Below are 21,744 nucleotides of genomic sequence, written 5' to 3'. Positions count from 1 at the left end.
GAATCAGGAACATGATATGTAAATCATTATTAATCATCATTAATTTTACTTTAATAACCAGTCAACGCGTCATCATGGTAGGCAATGCCCATACAAAAGGTCACACCCCCACCCCACTTGGTGTTCTGTTGAGCCTCATAAGAATATCACGAAACTATTGTGTTGAATAAGCCGTTACTCGCCTAGTTATGTCTGGTTCGGCCTCACCCAGAGACGTGGGTGTCAGCGTCTCACTCAACCACACGCTAAATCGCACATGTGCTCAGGGGGAAAATATTTTTAGTTTCAACCACATTTTCTAGGTTATGTAGATAATAAGAATAAGGTGACCCCATGAGTGACCTTGGTCTTGTACTGTCCGCTTATCTGGACTTGCTTATTATTGGGATAGAATCACTATTCCGCCTTGCATTTATCGATCAGTACAGCCTTGGAGCAAGGCGAAACATACGCCCGCATGTCAGCATGCAAAGGTGCTGAGACGGGAACAGTGAGTGAGTGAGTTTAGTTTTACGCCACACTCAGCAATATTCCAGCTATATGGCTGCGGTCTGTAAATAATCGAGTCTGGACCAGGCAGTCTAGTGATCAACAGCATGAGCATCGACCTGCGCAATTGGGAACCGATGACATGTGTCAACCAAGTCAGCGAGCTCGACAACCCGATCCCGTTAGTCGCCTCTTACGACAAGCATGGGTTGCTGAAGATCAATATTCTAACCCGGATCTTCACGGGTCGAGACAGGAACAGACATACGTGGACGAGGAAACGGTTTATTCAGCGCAGTCGTCTCATAATCTTAACCCAACAGAATATATTCTGAATACATTTTATATTACAAAAAATAGTTCTGCAAACTTGCTCCATTTCGTGCAATAGCTGGATCCCAGGAAGTGATGGGGGAGTGAAGTAAGGGTGGGGGGTGTGACCTTATGTATGGGCAGCGCCTACCATGGTGATATGTTGACTGGTTATTAATATTATATTAATTATGCTTCACATATGCTGTTTATGATTCCTGGGTATACTAAATATAATTGTGAAGGGACTGTGAGACAGGCTATTGCCGCACCTGCGCCTGCTGCTAGTCTTATCTTCCACAGTCCTCAAACTGTCAATTTAATGTATGTTTGAAGATCGGCACAGCACTGGGTCAGTTAGGTGAGTTCAGTACAAGATGAATATATTCCATTTATTCTCATCTTAAATTCCAATCCATTACATTACTGGCCCTAACCCGGATCTTCACAGATCTCTGGGTTTCTTAAAACTGGTTCTAGGATGTTAACGGGTCCATATATTGATGAAGACCAGATCTTCATGGATCCATGTGTTGCTGAAGACCAGATCTTCAAAGATCGATGTGTTGATGAAGACCAGATCTTCAAAGATCCATGTGTTGCTGAAGACCGGATCTTCATGGATCCATGTGTTGCTGAAGACCGGATCTTCAAAGATCCATGTGTTGCTGAAGACCAGATCTTCAAAGATCCATGTGTTGCTGAAGACCAGATCTTCAAAGATCCATGTGTTTCTGAAGACCGGATCTTCATGGATCCATGTGTTTCTGAAGCTCAGATCTTCACAGATCAATGTGTTGCTGAAAACTGGATTTTCATGAATAAATGTGTTGCTGAAGACCTAAGGGAATCTCCCAACACATTTGGTGTGTCATTTCACATAATTCACGATCCTGTTCGAACGCGGACGTTGAGTCACAAGAGGAAAGACTGACACTAAATTTAAAGCACATGTGAGCGAGTCCACTTTCCCGAAACACACGGCATGATGATGTATGAAACGTGCAGTGGAAGTGTCTGAAACATCTTCATCAACCATAAACCCACGATCGGGCATTTCTTGGACATCCAAATAGTCAAAGCTGTGGTTGTCTTTATGAATTATTTTGGATAATTTTCTGAGATTCTTTTTTTCATGCGGCATTCCGTTTTGAGAAGGAAATATCCCGAAACTAGTTAAACTAAACGAAACCCGAGTTTCAGTACTTTTGAGTGATCCTGCCATTTTGGCCTTTGTCCCCAATGGATTGTTTCAAGCAGATAATGGAGTCTAATTATACTCTGGCTATGACATCTCCTGTATATATTGTAATGATGCCGTACTACGGAGGACTGCTTGTACTACTATGCGTCGTTGCACTGATCATTTTATCATGTGCATAACCAAGCCTAAACTCACGCTTGACATGCAAAATATTGAAACGTATTCAAAAGCTTTCAGAATTGAGCGCTGTTCTTTTAAAAAAAAAATTGATGCATATTTTCAAACCGCCAACATCCTTTCTCTGAATAATTGTAGTTTACTGAAAAGTTCAACCGGAAATTTGCAAACGAATCCATCAATTTTCGCTTCCTTTGTACACCTGCGTGGCGCGGGTGACATTTGTCGCATCCGATCCCGTTGACTGGGATACCGTGTAGTGATGTGTATACAACTGTATCTGGTCACATTAATGTATACAGTTATACTCAGCGTCAGATGTTGCCAGGACATCACCGACAGTGCATGTTTGAGTAACCGCTTGCGTATCGATTTATATTCGCGCAGATTGTGGAAACCAGTTTTATTGTACGAATTTGAATCCAATCTGACGTAGCTATTAACCTGGTTGTTAAGATAGGGATGACGTGTTTGGCAATACTCTTGCAAATAATAATAATAATATAATTGTCCTCATAAACATGTATTGCATATTATGAAAAACTAAAATAGATCAAATTATTATTAGAATTGTTATTGTTATTCTTATTATGATTATTATTAAATTGCTTGGCGTCAAATGAATGTGAGACTTTAATTTTCGAGCCGGAAGAATATCGTAAACGGAGCTAGGTTTTGGCGTAGACAATAGGAAGGATTTGACAGTTCCGGGCAATTTGGTGGAGGAAAGGGGAAGTATTTTGTGGAAAATCCCACCTAAGCTGATGTTACGTTTTCGCAACACTAACAGCGGTTGTTTCCGTGTGTCATTGTCAGTATTTATTGTGTTTCAGTGACGAGACCCAGTTTTCCTCTACCCCAGCTGTACCCTTGGTGCAGCATCATGAGCGGTGAGTCGACTTACATGATTGTCTGATTGGATAAATATAGCCGTAACGCTAATGCACTGTGCACGCAGTTTATAAATGTCCCGTCGATATTTTGTTTTCAAAGTATTTTTAATATTTTACTTTTATCTATAAAACTGTTTTGCAATGCACGAGGAAGCTATATTCCAGTTTTAAAGGTGTAGTTGCTGTTATTTGTGTTAAATATTTATATACCTTATCTCTGTGTTTTTACAGCGAATTGCGTAATTAAGAGATAACTGCGCATCTGAAAAATATGATCTCGAAAGCGACTGTTTTGGCACCGTTGCCGGAAAACAGTAAATAATTGAAATTATTCTGAATAGTTTTGATGTTAGGGAATTGATTGTTTAATTATTACATACATTTTCTCCTGTCGGCTATTTGTTTAATTGTTTATGTAAATAATTTACATATAACCGCTTCAGTGAGTTGTGTTTGCCTGGATGATTCGAAGAGCATCAGCACTGGGAGGGTTATCGTTCTGACACCACATCGCACTGTTTACACCAAGTTCACTTTTAAAAGTATCTATTTCAAACTACGAACTTGTTTACACAGATGAAAATGCCTATTGTAGAGTGTGTATTTAGCCCAGAATGGCGAGTGTCCTGTGTTGCCAGTGTTGTACGGGTTGTCGTGTTCGTCCCGTCTCGATGTTCCACTGGAAACACGGGCCAGACTAGGAAGGGGGGGCTCGTTATCGTTTACGTGATTCAGGGAGACTACATGGGGCGAGGGTTTAGAGTTTCTGTTGGCGTGTCGGGTAACGGACTCGAGCTCAGGGCGAGGAATTTCTGCTATGCGGCTGTCCCACTGAAGGAACGCGACCCTCTCTGCCGTCACTCGCGCTAATCCACAACGATGCCAGTTGCCACCAAAAGCTGATAACCACGGGAAACGAAAGAAGACGAAATTCGGACAAAAAAGCCTGTGTAAAAGTTGTACGCTCCGAATTGCGAGCCGGCTTGTGTTTAAGTGAATCTTATGCGGGGAGTGCACTTTGTCTTATCATCTCAGCCCGGTAACGTATAGCAAGATATTTTCAGCATTTTGTTTAGATTTGAAATCGTGATTTCGCGGAAATTTTAGAAGGCGGACGATTGATGTGAACCGACTGTACGTGTGTGAAAAACGACCCGAAATGATATACTAGTTAGCGTGGTGAAAGCGACTAAGCATCTGGGTCTGGTTGAGATGTTAATTCGGGGAACTGCATCTTATGGAAATACTTGAAGAAATCGTAATATTTAATTCTGTCGTGATAGACAGTGGCTATGCGAGTTGTTGACACTCTGGGAAGCGAACGCCTGGAAACGAACGTGATAGATGACCCGGGCTTGAGTTAGACACGCTCGTATGACCACATACCACAACACATAGTTCAACGACCTCACTAAGGGAGGGAACTGGTGTAGTGTTTTAAAGTGTGTTATGGACGGGTTGTGTTTTGTAATTTGCAGAGTTGCCTCGAGCTTCCCCATCTCCGGCGGTCTCTGATGGTTTAACATCCAAACAAACTGATCCTTCTGGTCAACATGCTAAGTCACAGTGCATGAGCAACTACAAGCCAAGCGTAAAGGGTAAGTGTTAATATTACTTGCTCTATATTTCAATGCTCCAACGAAGCGATGACGAAAGAGTTTGGACCCTTCCCCTACTTACTTGTTCGGATAGCAGTTCAAACTTACTGTCAGTCGGACTTACACATATTTAAAACTACACAGTGATTTTGTTTATTGTCGTGAACGTACTGTTCGATTGAGGAAGTCATTGTATTCCATTCGAAAATATGTTTAATAAATAACACCGAGCTTCGACACATTCTATGCAAACACGACCCATGTTTTAGTTCACGAGGTTTCGTGTCCGGATTTTAAACTCATAGGGAATTAGGAAATTGGCCCCCTTTGAAGTCTTCGGTGACGGACAAAGGAAATGAGAAAGTTTTCAGCTTTTCACAGGCGGATGATGAACTGAATGGGAAGGGAAATTGGGGTTGAGTTTTTCCTGCTTCGACTGACAATCTCCCGTCCTTCGTTTCCAATAAGTCACGATCGATAGGGAACCCCGACAATCCGGCTATTTCCTCGTCCCCCCTCGCTAACAACTTTCACATGTGCCGTTATGCCACGCGATTCCAAGAGTCTCCCTCGATAAGCGCATATGATCAACTGTAAACATACGGCTCCCATGTCATTATGGAGAAGTGTGTGACTCACTCCAAGACCTTGCACTGCTGTGAAACCCTTCCTCTATCAAAATGTGTTTTGAAAATAATAGATTGCAATCGATAAGATAATTATTAGTGTCATGATGTAATTACTGATAAAATACTTGGGTTCTGTGTGAAAAAATAAGGACCTGCAAGAAAATTACTCAGTGAAAGGCGTTTTCAGTCTTGTTGATTGAAAACAGATGGGCAGCAGATATAAAATAGTACGCTTTTTGTGTTAACAGCTGAAAGATCTGGCCTTTCCCACTGCACAGTGTTTTGTTATAAATGCCAGTTCCATTGCTTATTTGTTTACAGTTATTTGTTACGTTTTTATCTTTTGACTGAGAATGTAAAAAATCATTGTTTTCAAAAATAGACTAAAACATTATGTCACAAAAAATCTGCACTCGAAAGAGGTCGGAAGACGGAATTCGGTAATCTCCTCTTTGGTTGAAGTTGAGATAATCTTTGCTGTTGATATCGGGCCAAACTGTAAGCCATAAGTTTGCGCAACAGACTGCCTTGACAGTCTATGAAGCACTTTACACAGTGGGTGGCAAAATCATTTGCGACAGCTTAAGTGCTGCTTTTGTAAACATAAAATACGTTTTATTAATTAAAAGTTAAAGCACATAAACGTCGTATGGCAAGCCCTTGGGTGCATTTGTCTGTGAATTCAATTAAACCAATAAAGAACAAAACCCTGAAGCTATCCTCCAAAATGTCAAAACGAGAACCAAGAAACCAGGGTGTTTGATGAAAACCGTTTCTTTGACAGTCTGTCTTGAGTTTAATCACTTGTTGGGAATAGTACACAAGTATATTTGTGTTTTTGGTTTTTATAGACTTGTCTGAAAGGATTTGCCGTTTTTTGGTGTAGTGTACGTATTGGCAGTAATTTGGGAATGAGTGTTGAAGTAATAGATAGAAGTGGACATTGATCCGCCTGTGGTGACCGGTAACATGTCCCCGCGTTTATCTAGAGTTGACTTCGTCAAACCAAAACACAAACATACCACAATTGTAGCCATTGAAAATATCATCGGAATCTCCTTTCTGCCTTTTCAACGGTGGTCGCATTGTTAATCCAACATACCTTTCCCCAAATGTATCCGTCAGTGTTGATTTTGAGAGCATCGGGGCTCCGCGTCACGTACAAGGGCAAATGGGGGACCCCAGCTTTAGAAGAGCATGACTTTTGGGCTGTTTGAGATTTAAGAATGCCTTATTTCTATACCCGAGCCGAGCCGCTGATTGCCATTTTACTCTAGGTTAAGTGTAATACCGTTAGGGGGAAGCCTGACTGATTAATTTCATTTGTGGCCACAGCCTTTTGGAACTGTCTGGAGACTTTTGGCTTTGATTCTGGAGTCAAAGATAAATATTATTTTTGTGTTTCCTTGTGGATGAAAAATCTGGCTGTGCAAGTCAGTCTTGATTGTAAACGCCTCGCGCTCCGCGAGAATCCTCGAGATTATCATTTAAGCAGAGACTTCTCGTGACAACGTGACTTGAGCCTCTTCAAATTAGAGAGTTCTTTCATGAAGGATCGATAATAAATACTGAATGATTCAATTAGTTAAATTGGCGGGCGATATCATCTTCCTGGACCATAGGAAATAGCCACTTCAGTTTACGTCTAATGGTGATCGTGGCACCTCGTGGATTGTCTAGAGATTGAAAATGGATCATTACTTGTGGAGGGACTATCAGCTCTCTCGTTCCACCTGGGCTTCAAGGTGTGTTACAGGTATGTTAAAATTGCAACAATGTGACATCTTTAACCAGGTGTGAGACAGGTTGGGGCAAATGCTTAACCCCGGGCTAACCGGGCGTTCAGGGATTAATGCACGATGACATGAACGTCAGACAACATCGCATCAGTTGTTCCTGTACGCTGTCTGCCACATGCCGCTGTTACAACGCCTGTAACCACCGTAATTGCTGACATTGGTTACAGTATCTGTAACCGTTCTGCACGCGGCGGATACACACCCGACGTCGTTTGTCTAATCATGAATATCGAAAAATATCAGCTTATTTATCTCACAAACTCGATAACAAGAGGACTCCAAGCATTGCTTCTAGACCGTATTGAAATACAGGTCCATGGATGTGTGGTAATTCTAATAATATGCGAGGCAGGTCTAGATAATTTTTGTAAATAGGCACAGCTTCTATTATTTCTATAATCTAGTAATTAGTATTTCAACTAATCATTTTTGCAGGTCTATAAGATTACTAGTGCTTCAAAGATGCCGATGTGATAACAGAACCAACAATCTACAATGTGGAATTGGTGAAGGTCATATTTTGAGCAGATTTTTGGTTTTGTCGTTTTGTAAAAATGGTATTTTTATTAATAGTCAAGCACGAATATTTTTAGGGATTTTCACCGACTATGTGCGGTCTTGCAACTGCCACCACGTAGGCCTTAGAGTCTGGAGGGTATATCCCATGGATCCGACGCACTGCTGTGATGCCAGTGGCACTTCGTTGAAAACGTCTTTTTTTCATGGTCAACATTTGTTTCTTATTTCTCTGGTTATAAACAACCGCGTGTAGCGAGAGCGGTGATATCGTGCACAGCGTGTGCATTAAGCTAAACGATGCGCCCTTAACTGGGTAATAACCAAGCTTATATCACAGCTGTGGCTCTCAATAACGTTCATATTTGTCACCAGGCGAAAAACCAAACACGTTTCAACGGGGATTTGATCATGAAAACTTCACAACCATTGTGTGTTTTCTACGCATATGCTAATAAACATCGCTCACTAGGCTCAATATCTAACATGTTTCAGCGGAATTCGCCCCGCCATATAGCTTGAATATTCCTGATTGGGGCGTAAAACTAAACTCACTCACTATCTCAACGGAATTCGATAACGATATCTTCACAATCACATCTCCACATGTGTGCTTACAAACATCAGTCACAACATCGGCTCAAACTTGGCTCAACACCTTACGTGTTTCAACGGGGATTCGATAACGAAATCTTCAGAATCATGGCACTAAGTATATTCAAATAAATGGTTCCATATTAGGCACATATATGTGTTAAGTTGTCGGAGGAAAGGTTTACCCGTGAATTAAGGCTATAATAGCCTTATCGCCTTACAGTATAGATCCCGAACACACTTAGGGTCACTGGCAGTGTGTAAGAGATACCGGTCAGTGTGTGACGGAGACGTGAGGTCTGCTACAGGTGTATAGTGATGCTAATGCAGGCGTCTCTACTGCACGCAGCTTCATCATTCAGAAGCTGTCGGAATCACACCAGGACAACACACGTTATCAAGCAACTGATCAAACAGCCATGTCTGGGACTAATTTTACCAGCCAACATCGTTAAGTACAGCATATGCGTAGTGACCTTGTTCCGATCGTGATCTGATTGTTTGTTTGTTGTTTAAAGCCACACTCAGCAATATTCCAGCTATATGGCCGCGGTCTATAAATAATCGAGTCTGGACCAGACAATCCAGTGATCAACAGCATGAGCATCGATCTACGCAATTAGTGAGTGAGAGTTGTTTTACGCCGGTTTTAGCAATATTCAGCAATGTCACGGCGGGAGACACCAGAAATGGGCATCACACATTGTGCCCATGTGGGAAATCGAACCGTCTACAGCGTGACAAGCGGACGCGTTTACCACCCCACCGTCCTCCACGCAATCAGGGGCGTAGCTACCATAATGAAAAAAAGCCCGAGCCTACACATGATTGTTGCTAAAATGGTTGGGCAAGTCCTCAATACTATCTAAATATAAAGCTTTGCAACCTATGGGCTTGCAGACCCGTGAAGGTCCGGGTTAGAATATTGATCTTCAGCAACCCATGCTTGTCGTAAGAGGCGACTAACGGGATCGGGTGGTCAGGCTCACTGACTTGGTTGACACATGTCATCGGTTCCCAATTGCGCAGATCGATGCTCATGCTGTTGATCACTGGATTGTCTGGTGGAGACTCGATATTTACAGACCGCCGCTGTATGGCTGGAATATTGTGAGTGCGGCGTAAAACGAAACTCACTCACTCACTATCGGGCTTTCACGAAAAAAACTGGCTTGCTACGCGCCTGGTAATTAGAATACGACTACAATGTGTCGACCAAGTCAGTCAGACCGATCCGATCCCGTTTGTCGCCTCTTACGAAGACCAATTCTAACCCGGACCTACACGGGTGTCCTGATTTGAAATACGTCCTGTTACAGTTGACACTTCACACGACGTCGATATCTAGCGCGTGGTTCTCGTTATAGCATCGTGAACAGGGAGTTGTAGAGGGTGACCACTCGAAATGCCACGCTATTAATTTCACGGCACGCCTTTGTATGCAGTCGGCACTGATATATATTTCTTCTTTTTGTTGTAAGGTTGAGTTATTTATGGCGGCTGAGATATTTGTTATGAGGTTTCTGTTATTCCGTGTTATGGCTGGAACTTTGCCTAGAGAGTTCAAAAATTTCTCTCCGCCCTAGATTTTTATAAATATCCATTTCTGGTTCACATTCGTAGGGATATTTTTTAAAGCGCTCAGAAGACGTCAAACCCCATTTTTTCATGAGTCTATAGTTAATCTGACATGTCACCAATTCGCGCATTTTTGGGTTCAATTCTCCGGGTTCATGTTGTTATCTTTAGATCACGATAGATGCAGCGGGGTAGCCCAGTGGTTAAAGCTCCTTCGTGGCAAACCCCGGGTTCGATTCTCAACATATGTATAATGTGTGAAGCCGATTTCTGGTGTGCCACGTCGTGATATTGCTAAAATATTGCTAAAACCGTATTGGCCTACTAGATCTCAGTGAATATGAGTAAATGTTGTTTTGTGCCGCATTCGGAAGTATGGTAACTGTTAGGGCGGGCAGTGAATAATGGAGTCTCCCAAGATTACACACAGGCAACTATGTGACACCATATGTCATTGACATGTAGTCAGTTCTTACAACAAGGTTGAGGCAGGGCAATATGACATCTTTAACCAGGTTTAAGACAGGTTGGGGCAAATGCTTAACCCCGAGCTAACCGGGCGTTCAGGAATTAATGCACGATGACATGAACGCCAGACAACATCGCATCAGTTGTTCTTGTACGCTGTCTCCCACATGCCGCTGTTACAACGCCTGTAACCTCCCGTAACCAACTTAATTGCTGGCATTGGTTACATTATCTTTAACCTTTGTGCTTGGGTGGAAACACAACACCCTGTTTTGATGACAGTGTAACGTTCTTTGCTAAACTCGAAATGTGAGAAAAACCAAAGATTTTTATCTGCTCAAGCATGAACTACTGAGAACTAACAATGAACTCAGCGTGTACACTCAACCATTGATGAATGGAGAGTGTTTTGTATATAGACGAATTTACAGCAAAGGTTGTATTCTCCCCAGGGAGCTGAAAATGCCATATGGATGCATACCGATTTATTCAATGTTGTAATAAGTTCGAAGCGCCATGTTCTTGGGTTTGACCCATAGAGTAGAAGCATGAAATGAACATTTTCCTCGAATTGATAAGCAGTTATGTCTGTCTGTCTGTCTGTCTAGATTATCTGTCTCGGAATACTGACTGTCTGCTGTTGTATTTCAGCCATGGACTCGAACATCACACTGTGGCAGTTCCTCCTGGAGCTGTTGGTCAACCAGCAGCACCACCAGATCATCCAGTGGACCAACAACGACGGCGAGTTCAAACTCATCAACGCAGAAGAAGTGGCAAGGCTGTGGGGACTGAGGAAAAACAAACACAATATGAATTACGACAAACTGAGCAGAGCTCTGAGATACTACTATGACAAGAACATCATCAAGAAGGTCATGGGCCAGAAATTTGTGTACAAGTTTGTGTCCTTCCCCGAAATTGTCAAAACAGAGAACAAGATTCCCTTCAAGGTCAAGATGGAGTCTCTAGCTCATGAATATGGACAAAGAGTTATGCCTCATTTCGCCTCCTACAATGCCCAGGACATCAAGTCTTCGGCAATACAAGCTTCAGCCTGGAGCATCCCAGCCGCTCACCAGAGTGAAAGGGACAGAGAGAGGGAACGAGAAAGAGAAAGGGAGAGAGACCGGGAGCACGAGCGACTGCAGGAGAGAGAGAAACGAGAGAGAGATCGCGAAAGGGACAGAGAATCTGAAACAGCGGTCAAACATCTAACAGAGCCGAAGCTGGAACTGATCCACTCCTCATGCTCGTCCTCATCATCTTCATCATCGAAATCTCGCTCCTCCTCCTCCTCATCTTCTTCATCTGTCAGTAAGCCAAAGCCCTGTCCCATCAGCCTAAGCCTGACTCCCGTGGGGGCGTCCACCACTCTAACCCCAGCGACGACAGTTCCCATCACCAGCCCGTCTGCCAAGTCCCTAGCCTCGGCCTTCCCAGGAATCCACACCCCCTGCTCCTCACGAGTCCAATGGGCATGCCCCGGACTCCTCAGCTCCTTCATTTCTGGAGCTCGTTGAGTCCTGTAGCAACTCTCAGCCCCCGCGTTAGCGCAGGCGCCGCCACCGCCTTTCAGTTCCCCAGCTACATCAACGGGCACATCCCCTTCTCCCCTGTCACACTCAGCAGCATCGGCGGTGGCCTTGAGAACCTTTCTACTCCCGGTCTTGTCACATCCCCTAGGACAATTCCTGTGTTATGAAATGTGTAAATACCGTGCTGGAATACTTCATATTGTCACTGTGGCGAGAGAGTGTTGGATCCGTATGTGTGTGGATGGTGACTATATGCATAACGCAACTCGTGAACGCATAAACGTGTCTTTTCAAGTGCATAAATGAACGTTGTTAAAAACTTGTGCATCACCCCTCTTTAAGTGCATATTAACTCATTAAGACTGAACGCATTGAAGTGCTATGGGGCCATGTATATATATGCCCATTTTGTTAAGTCCTTTTTGAATGATCGGTTTATATCTATACTATGACGTAATCATGCTAACATGATGACGTAGTTCTGCAGAACTGATGACGTAGTGCTGCAGAACTAATGACAGTGCTACGGAACTGATTATGTAGTACTTCAAACTGATGACGTGGTGCTGCGGACCTGAAATAAGGTAGTACTGCAAAACTGATGACGTAGTGCTGCGAACTTGATGACGAAGTCATTGAATGTGATGACGTGTTATGTATCTTATGACGTAGTCTACGTTTCTCATGGCGTACTCGTGTGAGACCAGGTCATGTGTTACTGTGATTCCGGTGACGACGCAAATGTGAACAGTAGTTTGAGAATGACCCGGACAAAAATATATTGTTCAGTGGTGAAGACTGTTTTAACGTGCACCGCTGGTGTCAGAAGTATCGCTGTATATATATATTTCTCTCTTCGCAACTATAACTTGCTTGCAGATTAATACCGATTGTGTGTATAGCATTACAGGAGTCGACTATTCCCATGAGGAAGCGCATTAATAATCCTCTCACGAGGAAGATAGTTCTGACCTGCCACCGAATAGACGATGTCACGGCGACCCAGGCAATAGCCCGAGATACCCGGATGCAAGTTATTTATCTCTGATGATTTTTACGTCCGTTTATGCGGATTACTACACTTGACCTTTATCATAAATATTGTGATAATAAATGTATTTTGTGTAAGCTGAATCTTGTGTTATATACAATTTAGGTTTCTGCGTTATTGAGGGTCTGGAGATTGTCACCAGTTGATGTAGTAGTTGTCCCATTGAACATGAGACATTATTTCGTTCAAATTTAGGTAATCGATGTTGTCTGACCGATAACCGTCAATCAGATTGAGTCCGCAAACGAATTGTTCGCTGAAGTATTATAATGGACTTTGCTACGACAGTCAAGTGTTGCCAAGGTTAGGCTCGGGTAGATTAGTAGTCCTAGCCTTGTTGAATCTGACTGACTGACTGAGTTTGGTTTTACGCCGCTTTTAGCAATATTCCAGCAACATTACGGCGGGGGACACCAGAAATGGGCTTCACACATTGTACCCTTGTGGGGATTCGAACCCGGGTCTTCGGCGTGACGAGCCAACGCTTTAACCACTAGGCTACCCCACCGCCCCTGTTGAATCTAACACTACTGTAGGTACACATTATTTCAATACCAAGTTTTAAACATTCGCTTTTTAGAATGTCTAGGCATTGAACTGAAAGAGGCCCTTGACCCTGTGCATATTTAATGTTTATTGGGCAGAACTTTCTTTATGGGCACATGTGAGGCATAACTGTTCTGGATTTCAAAATCAGCAAGTCAGCTGAACTCAAATGAGTGAGTGAGTTGGAATTGTATGCGGTGGCGCAAGAAGTTGGTGCACATTGTATCCGTGTGGGGTACGCGGACATTTGTCGTTCTTTACGGGCACTTAAAAGACGAGGTGCTTGCCAATCTATTGACCCGGGCTTCTAAGGTCGTTACAGGATCAAACTACGTTGACTCTTCAACAAATTTCCATTTAATATTTGACAAATAATTTCCCTAGACACATTTTTTCACACAATGTAATTGCTCTCATCTCCGTATAAGTGGAACAGCGCAATAACGTGATGTTTAAAGCAATGTTATACCCGTTTTTAGCACTTCTCGGGGATATGTAGCTTTGTGGTTGAAATATTCGCTCGTCACGAAGAATATATGGGGTTTATTCCCTACTTGGACCCCGAGTATAAACCGTCGTATTGCTGGGTCATTGCTGAAAGCCGCTTGTTTTTTGTTTGTTGTTTCATGCCACACTCAGCAATATTCCAGCTATATGGCTGCGGTATGTAAATAATCGAGTCTGGACCAGACCAGTGATCAACAGCATGAGCATCGATCTGCGCAATTGGGAACCGATGACATGTGTCAACCAAGTCAGCGAGCCTGACCACCCGATCCCGTTAGTTGCATCTTACGACAAGCATGGGCTACTTAAGATGGTTATTGCGATTGGTCATCATTGCGAATGAAGCACTCAACCCTAACATGTTTAAGGAACAGGATGTCACAGCAAACTGGCTCATTTCATTCGAAATAATCAACCTGTTTCTTCGACAGAAGCGGTGATTGGGTAGCCTAGTGGTTAAATAAAGCGTTCGCTTGTCACGCCGAAGGTTGCTTCCCAACGTAGGTACAATGTGTGAAGCTCACACGCAATTTGGATACGATGACATGTCAACCACGTCAGCGAGCATGACCAACCGATCCCATAAGTCGCCTCTTACGACAAGCATGGACTTCTGAACGCCAATTCTAACCAGGATCTTCACGGGCAGACAAGCATGGGTTACTGAAGATCAATTCTAACCCGGATCTTCCCGAGTCTGAAAGCCGGTATAATATAACCATGCTCACACATTTCTGTTGGCGGAACAAGGTAACATGTTTAATATTCCGGATTCACTCGTGTTTTGCACCAGTGGGAGAATTGCCCGTTAGCAACAATCCATCTTGGCTGAAGGGCGAAAGAAAATATACCCTCAAAGTGTGATTTGACAAATAATTACCCACCTTATCAAATTACCCTGCATACAATCTCCAGAACACTCAGCCTTAAGGTCCTAAACACAGCTGAGAACCGTTTCAAATACGTCTCCCTCAAATAACCGTTGCCTTTTTCATTATAAGTCGCGATCAAACAAGGTTGTATACTTTCTTTTCCACGTCAGTTGAACTCGCGTTCACCTGTGTATGGTCGATGACCTCCACGTTTGGCGCAGCTCTCAAGACGGCATCGTATAAATACTATTTAAAAATGTTAAATACAACATGGTCCTTTAATATGAAAATAGCTGATTCTTCATCACATGGCAGTTAAATAATATTTGTAAAACAAACAAAAATCAGTTTCGTTCCAACTTTAACTTGAGTAGTTTTAGAGAAGGCTTGGGCTGCCTATACACACACAACATGAAATCTGCAGGATAACCAAGCTCTATGGACAGTCAACTTCTATATTGCAGTGGATGCGACGTTTCGGTGTAGGTATTAACATCATCACTTGTTTGATAATGGTGTTAGTACCTACACCAAAACATTGCACTCATTGCAATAAAGAAGTTGACTATCCATAGAACTTGGTTATCCTTCATCTATACAACTTAAAAAATGCCTCCCAAAGAAATTAAACCTGCAGTTTAATCCGGTCGAGGTGATAGACGTTTGTCTGTAGAAATATCTTTAAAATAACGTTTTATGGTTTGGAATTTTAAAAATATACCCTAAACATGAAAAAAGCCAAATGTATCAGCGCTACTACCATAATTATGTTGCTCTCTCTCTCTCTCTCTCTCTCTCTCTCTCTCTCTCTCTCTCTCTCTCTCTCTCTCTCTCTCTCTCTCTCTCTCTCTCTCTCTCTCTCTCTCTCTCTCTCTCTCTCTCTCTCTCTCTCTCTCTCTCTCTGGGGCTCCTTTTCAATTTAAATGGGATTATTTGTTCATATGAAAATTTAATTATATTCAGAGACTATGTGTTAGTCTACCGATGACACAACAGTGATCGTCTATCAAAATATAACATCCTTTCTTTGCCAGTAAACACCTTCGTTTACCTGGGCATGGAATAAGTTCAAGGATGCAAATGTCAGAAACTGATTCCGAGATACAGATGAAGAAAGATGTGGACGTCAGCAATGTATCTATTTGGAGTTGTTTGTACGACTAGGTAGACCGAATGACGTGCGTCTCGCAGAAATAACTGTGATAGAGACGAAATGAAATATTCAATCTAAAATATACCGTTGCCACGGCAACTGCGAAGGTTGTTTCACTTCAGTTATAAACAATGTCTCCTTGTTGTGTAACATATTACTTACCAGTCAATCACCTCCAGCTGATCATGTTCATTGACATGTATATTTCATCATCTATATGCAGTTGGACTGAAATAGATGTTGTATCCTAGCAACGTCATACAACATACACAGAACTGACAAAAATATTTATTAGGTCAACGACCAAATATAAGAATATGTAAATAATAGATATATAATAAGTTATCATAAGACCTCCCACCCACCCATCCACCCTACCTACCCTACCCACCCCAGAAGCACACACTTGTACCTTTAGTCAAATTTCTTACGTTTATTCAAAGTGCGACAAAACATATGGCCATATTTGAGATTATTTTTTCAGTGAAATTTTGTGAAAGTATATTCTTAGGGACCGTTTATAATTTATGGCTAGGGGATGTGATGATGATTTTATGAATGACCCCCCACCCCCACCCCTACATTTCATATGCAAAGTGAGTGACCACACCCCTGCATGTCATGTACCAAATCAGTGACGACCCCCCTAGTACATGTGTACAAAATTTATGACACCCACCTCCCCAGAACAAAATGGGTGACACCCCCCCACACACACACACCCACCCCTACACACACCCTTTAAAATCATCATCACACCCCGACTATATTGGTCTTCACTACCCAGTCTTGTCGGAGAATGTGCCAGACTCAGTCAGGTGGTCAAACTGGCTTACCGGGTATCTTCATGTCATCGTATCACTCATCGATGCTCGTGATGTCAATCCCTGGATTGAGTGGTCAAGACGCGAAAACTTGCAGGACTAGAACAAACACACACAAAAGAAACAATGGTTTGTGTTGGTGATTGGCCCTATCCTTCTAATCAACACTTTGCAACAGTAAAATGGAAAACGCCAGATTACAATTAATATAACGTGTGCAAGTGTTTTTTCTATCCCCTTTCTTCATTCTGCTGCATTTTTTCTTTCCCGTTGATGTTGTTAGCATCATTGACCTGTGAGTGAGTATGGTTTTACGTCGCTTTTAGCAATAGTCCAGCAACATCACGGCGGGGGACACCAGAAATGGGTTCACATATTATACCCATGTGAGGAATCGAACCCGGGCCATTGGCGTGACGAGAAAACGCTTTAACCACTGGGCTACCCCACCGTCCCTTAATGACCTGTTAGGAGAAAAGCTTCTTGGTATTTCTGCTGTTTATCTATTTGATTACCCGTATTCTGGAAAAAATATGTATGCTCATTTCCTAAAAAGAATATTCATTTTAAATAAATCTTTAAATAAATAATGTCTTCACTGGGTGGGTTCTTAACTCGTACGGGTAGCCTAGTGGTTTAAACGTTCGCTCTTCACGCTGAGGACCCGGGTTCGATTCGTCACATAGGTACAATGTGTTAAGCCAATTTCTGGTGCCCCCCGACACGATATTGCTGGAATATTCCTAAAACGGCGTAAAACCATACTCACTCTTAACTCGTTTCAAGTCCAATGTGTTCACATATCAACTGTTATATATATATATATGCGTGTGTTATGCAGAGAATTGTATTCACTTAACCTTTGCCTGTGACTTACAGTGAAATTCTTTCCGCACGATAAGTCAACGATAAACAGCTGACGATTGTAAATTGCCATTTGACATATATCGCGGTGGGCGCCCTTCCACGCCCGGCTGCGCATTGCACGTGTTGTAGCCTGGGGATATAGAGACGGCACCCAGTTTGTACGCACTCCGTGACCTCGGGCGGGGTTGAGTTCTGCGGAGAACTAAATCATTAAAATTCATACGCGTGAGAAAGTAGGTAGGTCTAGGCGGAGTGTTTTAGGATCGTAATGCAGCGTGCCTGGAAACTGAGCGCATAAAACAGTTAAAGATAAGGCATTAACGTTTCCACGCTGGATGGATTGGACATAGTGGCAGGCTACGTAGGCAGTGACATATTCAGACGTCGCTCATGTCAAAATTAAATATTTTATTCTTTGAGTGAAGAATGACACACGTTGCCCCTGGTTTTACTTTTCTTGGCAAAACGCGAAAGCAATTTGAATGTTTTTGTCATTAGCGACAGCTGTTTAATGCAGAGTAATGAGCTCTGTTTACAGCCCAAGAAGGTCACGAGCTCAACCTTCTTTGTTGACAGATGGCGCACTTGTCATTATTATCTGTATTCTACACCAGAAAGGGTCATTTTTACCTTATGGGTATCCTTCGATAAAACTAGAGCCAATTATGAGCATTACAAATGCGTAATGCCGGACCGTAATGCCCCCAAGTGCCTTCAACGTCAAATACCATTGTGACGTGACATCGAGCTCCCATCTATAATACTCGCTATGAAATATTGCTACGGAGAGTTTTCTAAACAAAATGTTGGGTTTCAATGTTTTTGCTTAAACAGCTGTTAGTTTGTAAGAACATTTTTTCGGAGATGATTGTTTGAAATGAACCAGTCTGGTCTCGACTCACTGAGAGATTTACCGTTAGATAACTAACACTGCACTACTGATCACAGAGCCTGGTTATAACTCCTAATTAGTGGGTTATTTATTAATTATATAAATCTCTTTTTAATGTGAAAGTAACCACAAAGCCTCTGTTTATAATTCCCGTGTGTGTGCAAGGCATCTGTTCATTATGTCAAACATATCATACTGACTGACTGACTGACTGAATTTGGTTTTACGCCGCTTTTAGCAATATTCCAGCAATATCACGGCGGGGGACACCAGAAATGGGCTTCACAAATTGTACCCATGTGGGGATTCGAACCCGGGTCTTCGGCGTGACGAGCGAAAGCTTTAACCACTGGGTTACCCCACCGCCCCTCAAACATATCATAATGCACATGTATTATGACGTTAAACTGTTCATATCATATCAGTTACCGAGGTCAAACTGCTCATATTACATATGTTATGATATGGTCAAAGTATTCATATTGCATATGTTATAATATGGTCAAAGTGTTCATATTGCATATGTAATAATATGGTCAAAGTATTCATATAGCTTATGTTACTAATATGGTCAAAGTATTCATATTACATATGTTATAATATGGTCAAAGTATTCATATAGCATATGTTATAATATGGTCAAAGTATTCATATTACATATGTTATAATATGGTCAAAGTATTCATATAGCTTACGTTACTAATATCGTCAAAGTATTCATATTACATATGTTATAATATGGTCAAAGTATTCATATTACATATCTTATGATATGGTCAAAGTATTCATATTGCATGTGTTATAATATGGTCAAAATATTCATTTTACATATGACATAATATGGTCAAAGTATTCATATTACATATGTTATAATATGGTCAAAGTATTCATAGTGCATAAGTTATAATATCGTCAAAGTATTCATATAGCTTATGTTACTAATATCGTCAAAGTATTCATATTACATATGTTATAATATGGTCAAAGTATTCATATTACGCATGTTATTATATGGTCAAAGTATTCATATCGCATGTGTTATAATATGGTCAAAGTATTCATATTACATATGACATAATATGGTCAAAGTATTCATATTACATATGTTATAATATGGTCAAAGTATTCATAGTGCATAAGTTATAATATTGTCAAAGTATTCATATAGCTTATGTTACTAATATCGTCAAAGTATCCATATTACATATGTTATAATATGGTCAAAGTATCCATATTACATATGTCATAATATGGTCAAAGTATTCATATTACATATGTTATAATATGGTCAAAGTATCCATATTGCATATGTTATAATATGGTCAAAGTATTCATATTACATATGTTATAATATGGTCAAAGTATTCATAGTGCATAAGTTATAATATTGTCAAAGTATTCATATAGCTTATGTTACTAATATCGTCAAAGTATCCATATTACATATGTTATAATATGGTCAAAGTATTCATATTACATATGTCATAATATGGTCAAAGTATTCATATTACATATGTTATAATATGGTCAAAGTATCCATATTGCATATGTTATAATATGGTCAAAGTATCCATATTACATATGTCATAATATGGTCAAAGTATCCATATTACATATGTTATAATATGGTCAAAGTATCCATATTGCTTATGTCATAATATGGTCAAAGTATCCATATTGCTTATGTCATAATGTGGTCAAAGTATCCATATTACATATGTCATAATATGGTCAAAGTATCCATATTGCATATGTTATAATATGGTCAAAGTATCCATATTGCTTATGTCATAATGTGGTCAAAGTATCCATATTACATATGACATAATATGGTCAAAGTATCCATATTACATATGTTATAATATGGTCAAAGTATCCATATTGCTTATGCCATAATGTGGTCAAAGTATTCATATTACATATATTATAATATGGTCAAAGTATCCATATTACATATGTTATAATATGGTCAAAGTATCCATATTGCTTATGCCATAATGTGGTCAAAGTATCCATATTACATATATTATAATATGGTCAAAGTATCCATATTGCTTATGCCATAATGTGGTCAAAGTATCCATATTACATATATTATAATATGGTCAAAGTATCCATATTGCTTATGCCATAATGTGGTCAAAGTATCCATATTACATATATTATAATATGGTCAAAGTATCCATATTACATATGTTATAATATGGTCAAAGTATCCATATTGCTTATGCCATAATGTGGTCAAAGTATCCATATTACATATGTTATAATATGGTCAAAGTATCCATATTGCTTATGCCATAATGTGGTCAAAGTATCCATATTGAACATGCTATAATATGGTTAAAGTATTCATATTGCATATGTTCATATTACATCTATTAAAAAGTAAAACCGGTCATACCTCCCTCAGACGTCACTCACATCGATACCTCCCTCAGACGACACCCACATGGACACCTCCCTCAAACGAAATTCACATGGATACCTCCCTCAGACGTCATTCACATGGATACCTCCCTCAGACGACACCCACATATGTACATACCTCAAAAGATATTCACATGGATACCGCTCTCAGACGTCATTCACATGGATACCTCCCTCAGACGTCATTCACATGGATACCCCCCTCAGACACCCACATATGTACCTACCTCAGAAAATATCCACATGGATACCTCTTTCAGACGTCATTCACATGGATACCTCCCTCAGACGATATTCACAAGGATACCTACCTCAGACGACACCCACATGTATACTTCCCTCAGACGACATTCACATGGATACCTCGCTCAGATGACACCCACATATATACCTCCCTCAGACGATATTCACATGTATACCTAACTCAGACGACACCCACATATGTACCTCCCTCGGACAATATTCACATGGATATATCCCTCAGACGTCACTCACATGGATACCTCCCTCAGACGATTCACACATATCCCTAGACGACCTCAGACCTCCCTCATTCACATGGATACCTAACTCAGACACCCACATGGGTACCTCCCTCAGACGATATTCACATGGATAACTACCTCAGACGTCACTCACATGGATACTTCCCTCAGACGATACCCACACGTATACCTCCATCAGACGACACCCACATGTATACCTCCCTCAGACGACACCCACATGTATACCTCCCTCAGACGACACCAACATATATACCTCCCTCAGACGACATTCACATGGATACCTCCCTCAGACGACACCCAC

General features: G+C 41.2%; 1 protein-coding gene across 1 annotated transcript in view; it reads left to right on the top strand.

The window, feature by feature from the left end:
* Nucleotides 1–12,923, top strand: part of LOC124258620 (ETS domain-containing protein Elk-3-like) — a 36,067-nt gene extending 23,144 nt beyond the window's left edge. The window contains 4 exon segments of the mRNA XM_046692688.1: nucleotides 3,016–3,072; nucleotides 4,554–4,673; nucleotides 10,909–11,712; nucleotides 11,715–12,923. Of these exon segments, the coding sequence (XP_046548644.1) occupies nucleotides 3,016–3,072; nucleotides 4,554–4,673; nucleotides 10,909–11,712; nucleotides 11,715–11,962 (1,229 nt within the window). The 3' untranslated portion in view covers nucleotides 11,963–12,923.
* Nucleotides 12,924–21,744: the final 8,821 nt, after the last annotated feature.

Source organism: Haliotis rubra, unplaced genomic scaffold (assembly GCF_003918875.1).
Source record: "Haliotis rubra isolate DU_JTF1 unplaced genomic scaffold, ASM391887v1 Scf7, whole genome shotgun sequence".
Classification (NCBI taxonomy): domain Eukaryota; kingdom Metazoa; phylum Mollusca; class Gastropoda; order Lepetellida; family Haliotidae; genus Haliotis; species Haliotis rubra.
This window is presented reverse-complemented; position numbering and strand designations above follow the sequence as displayed.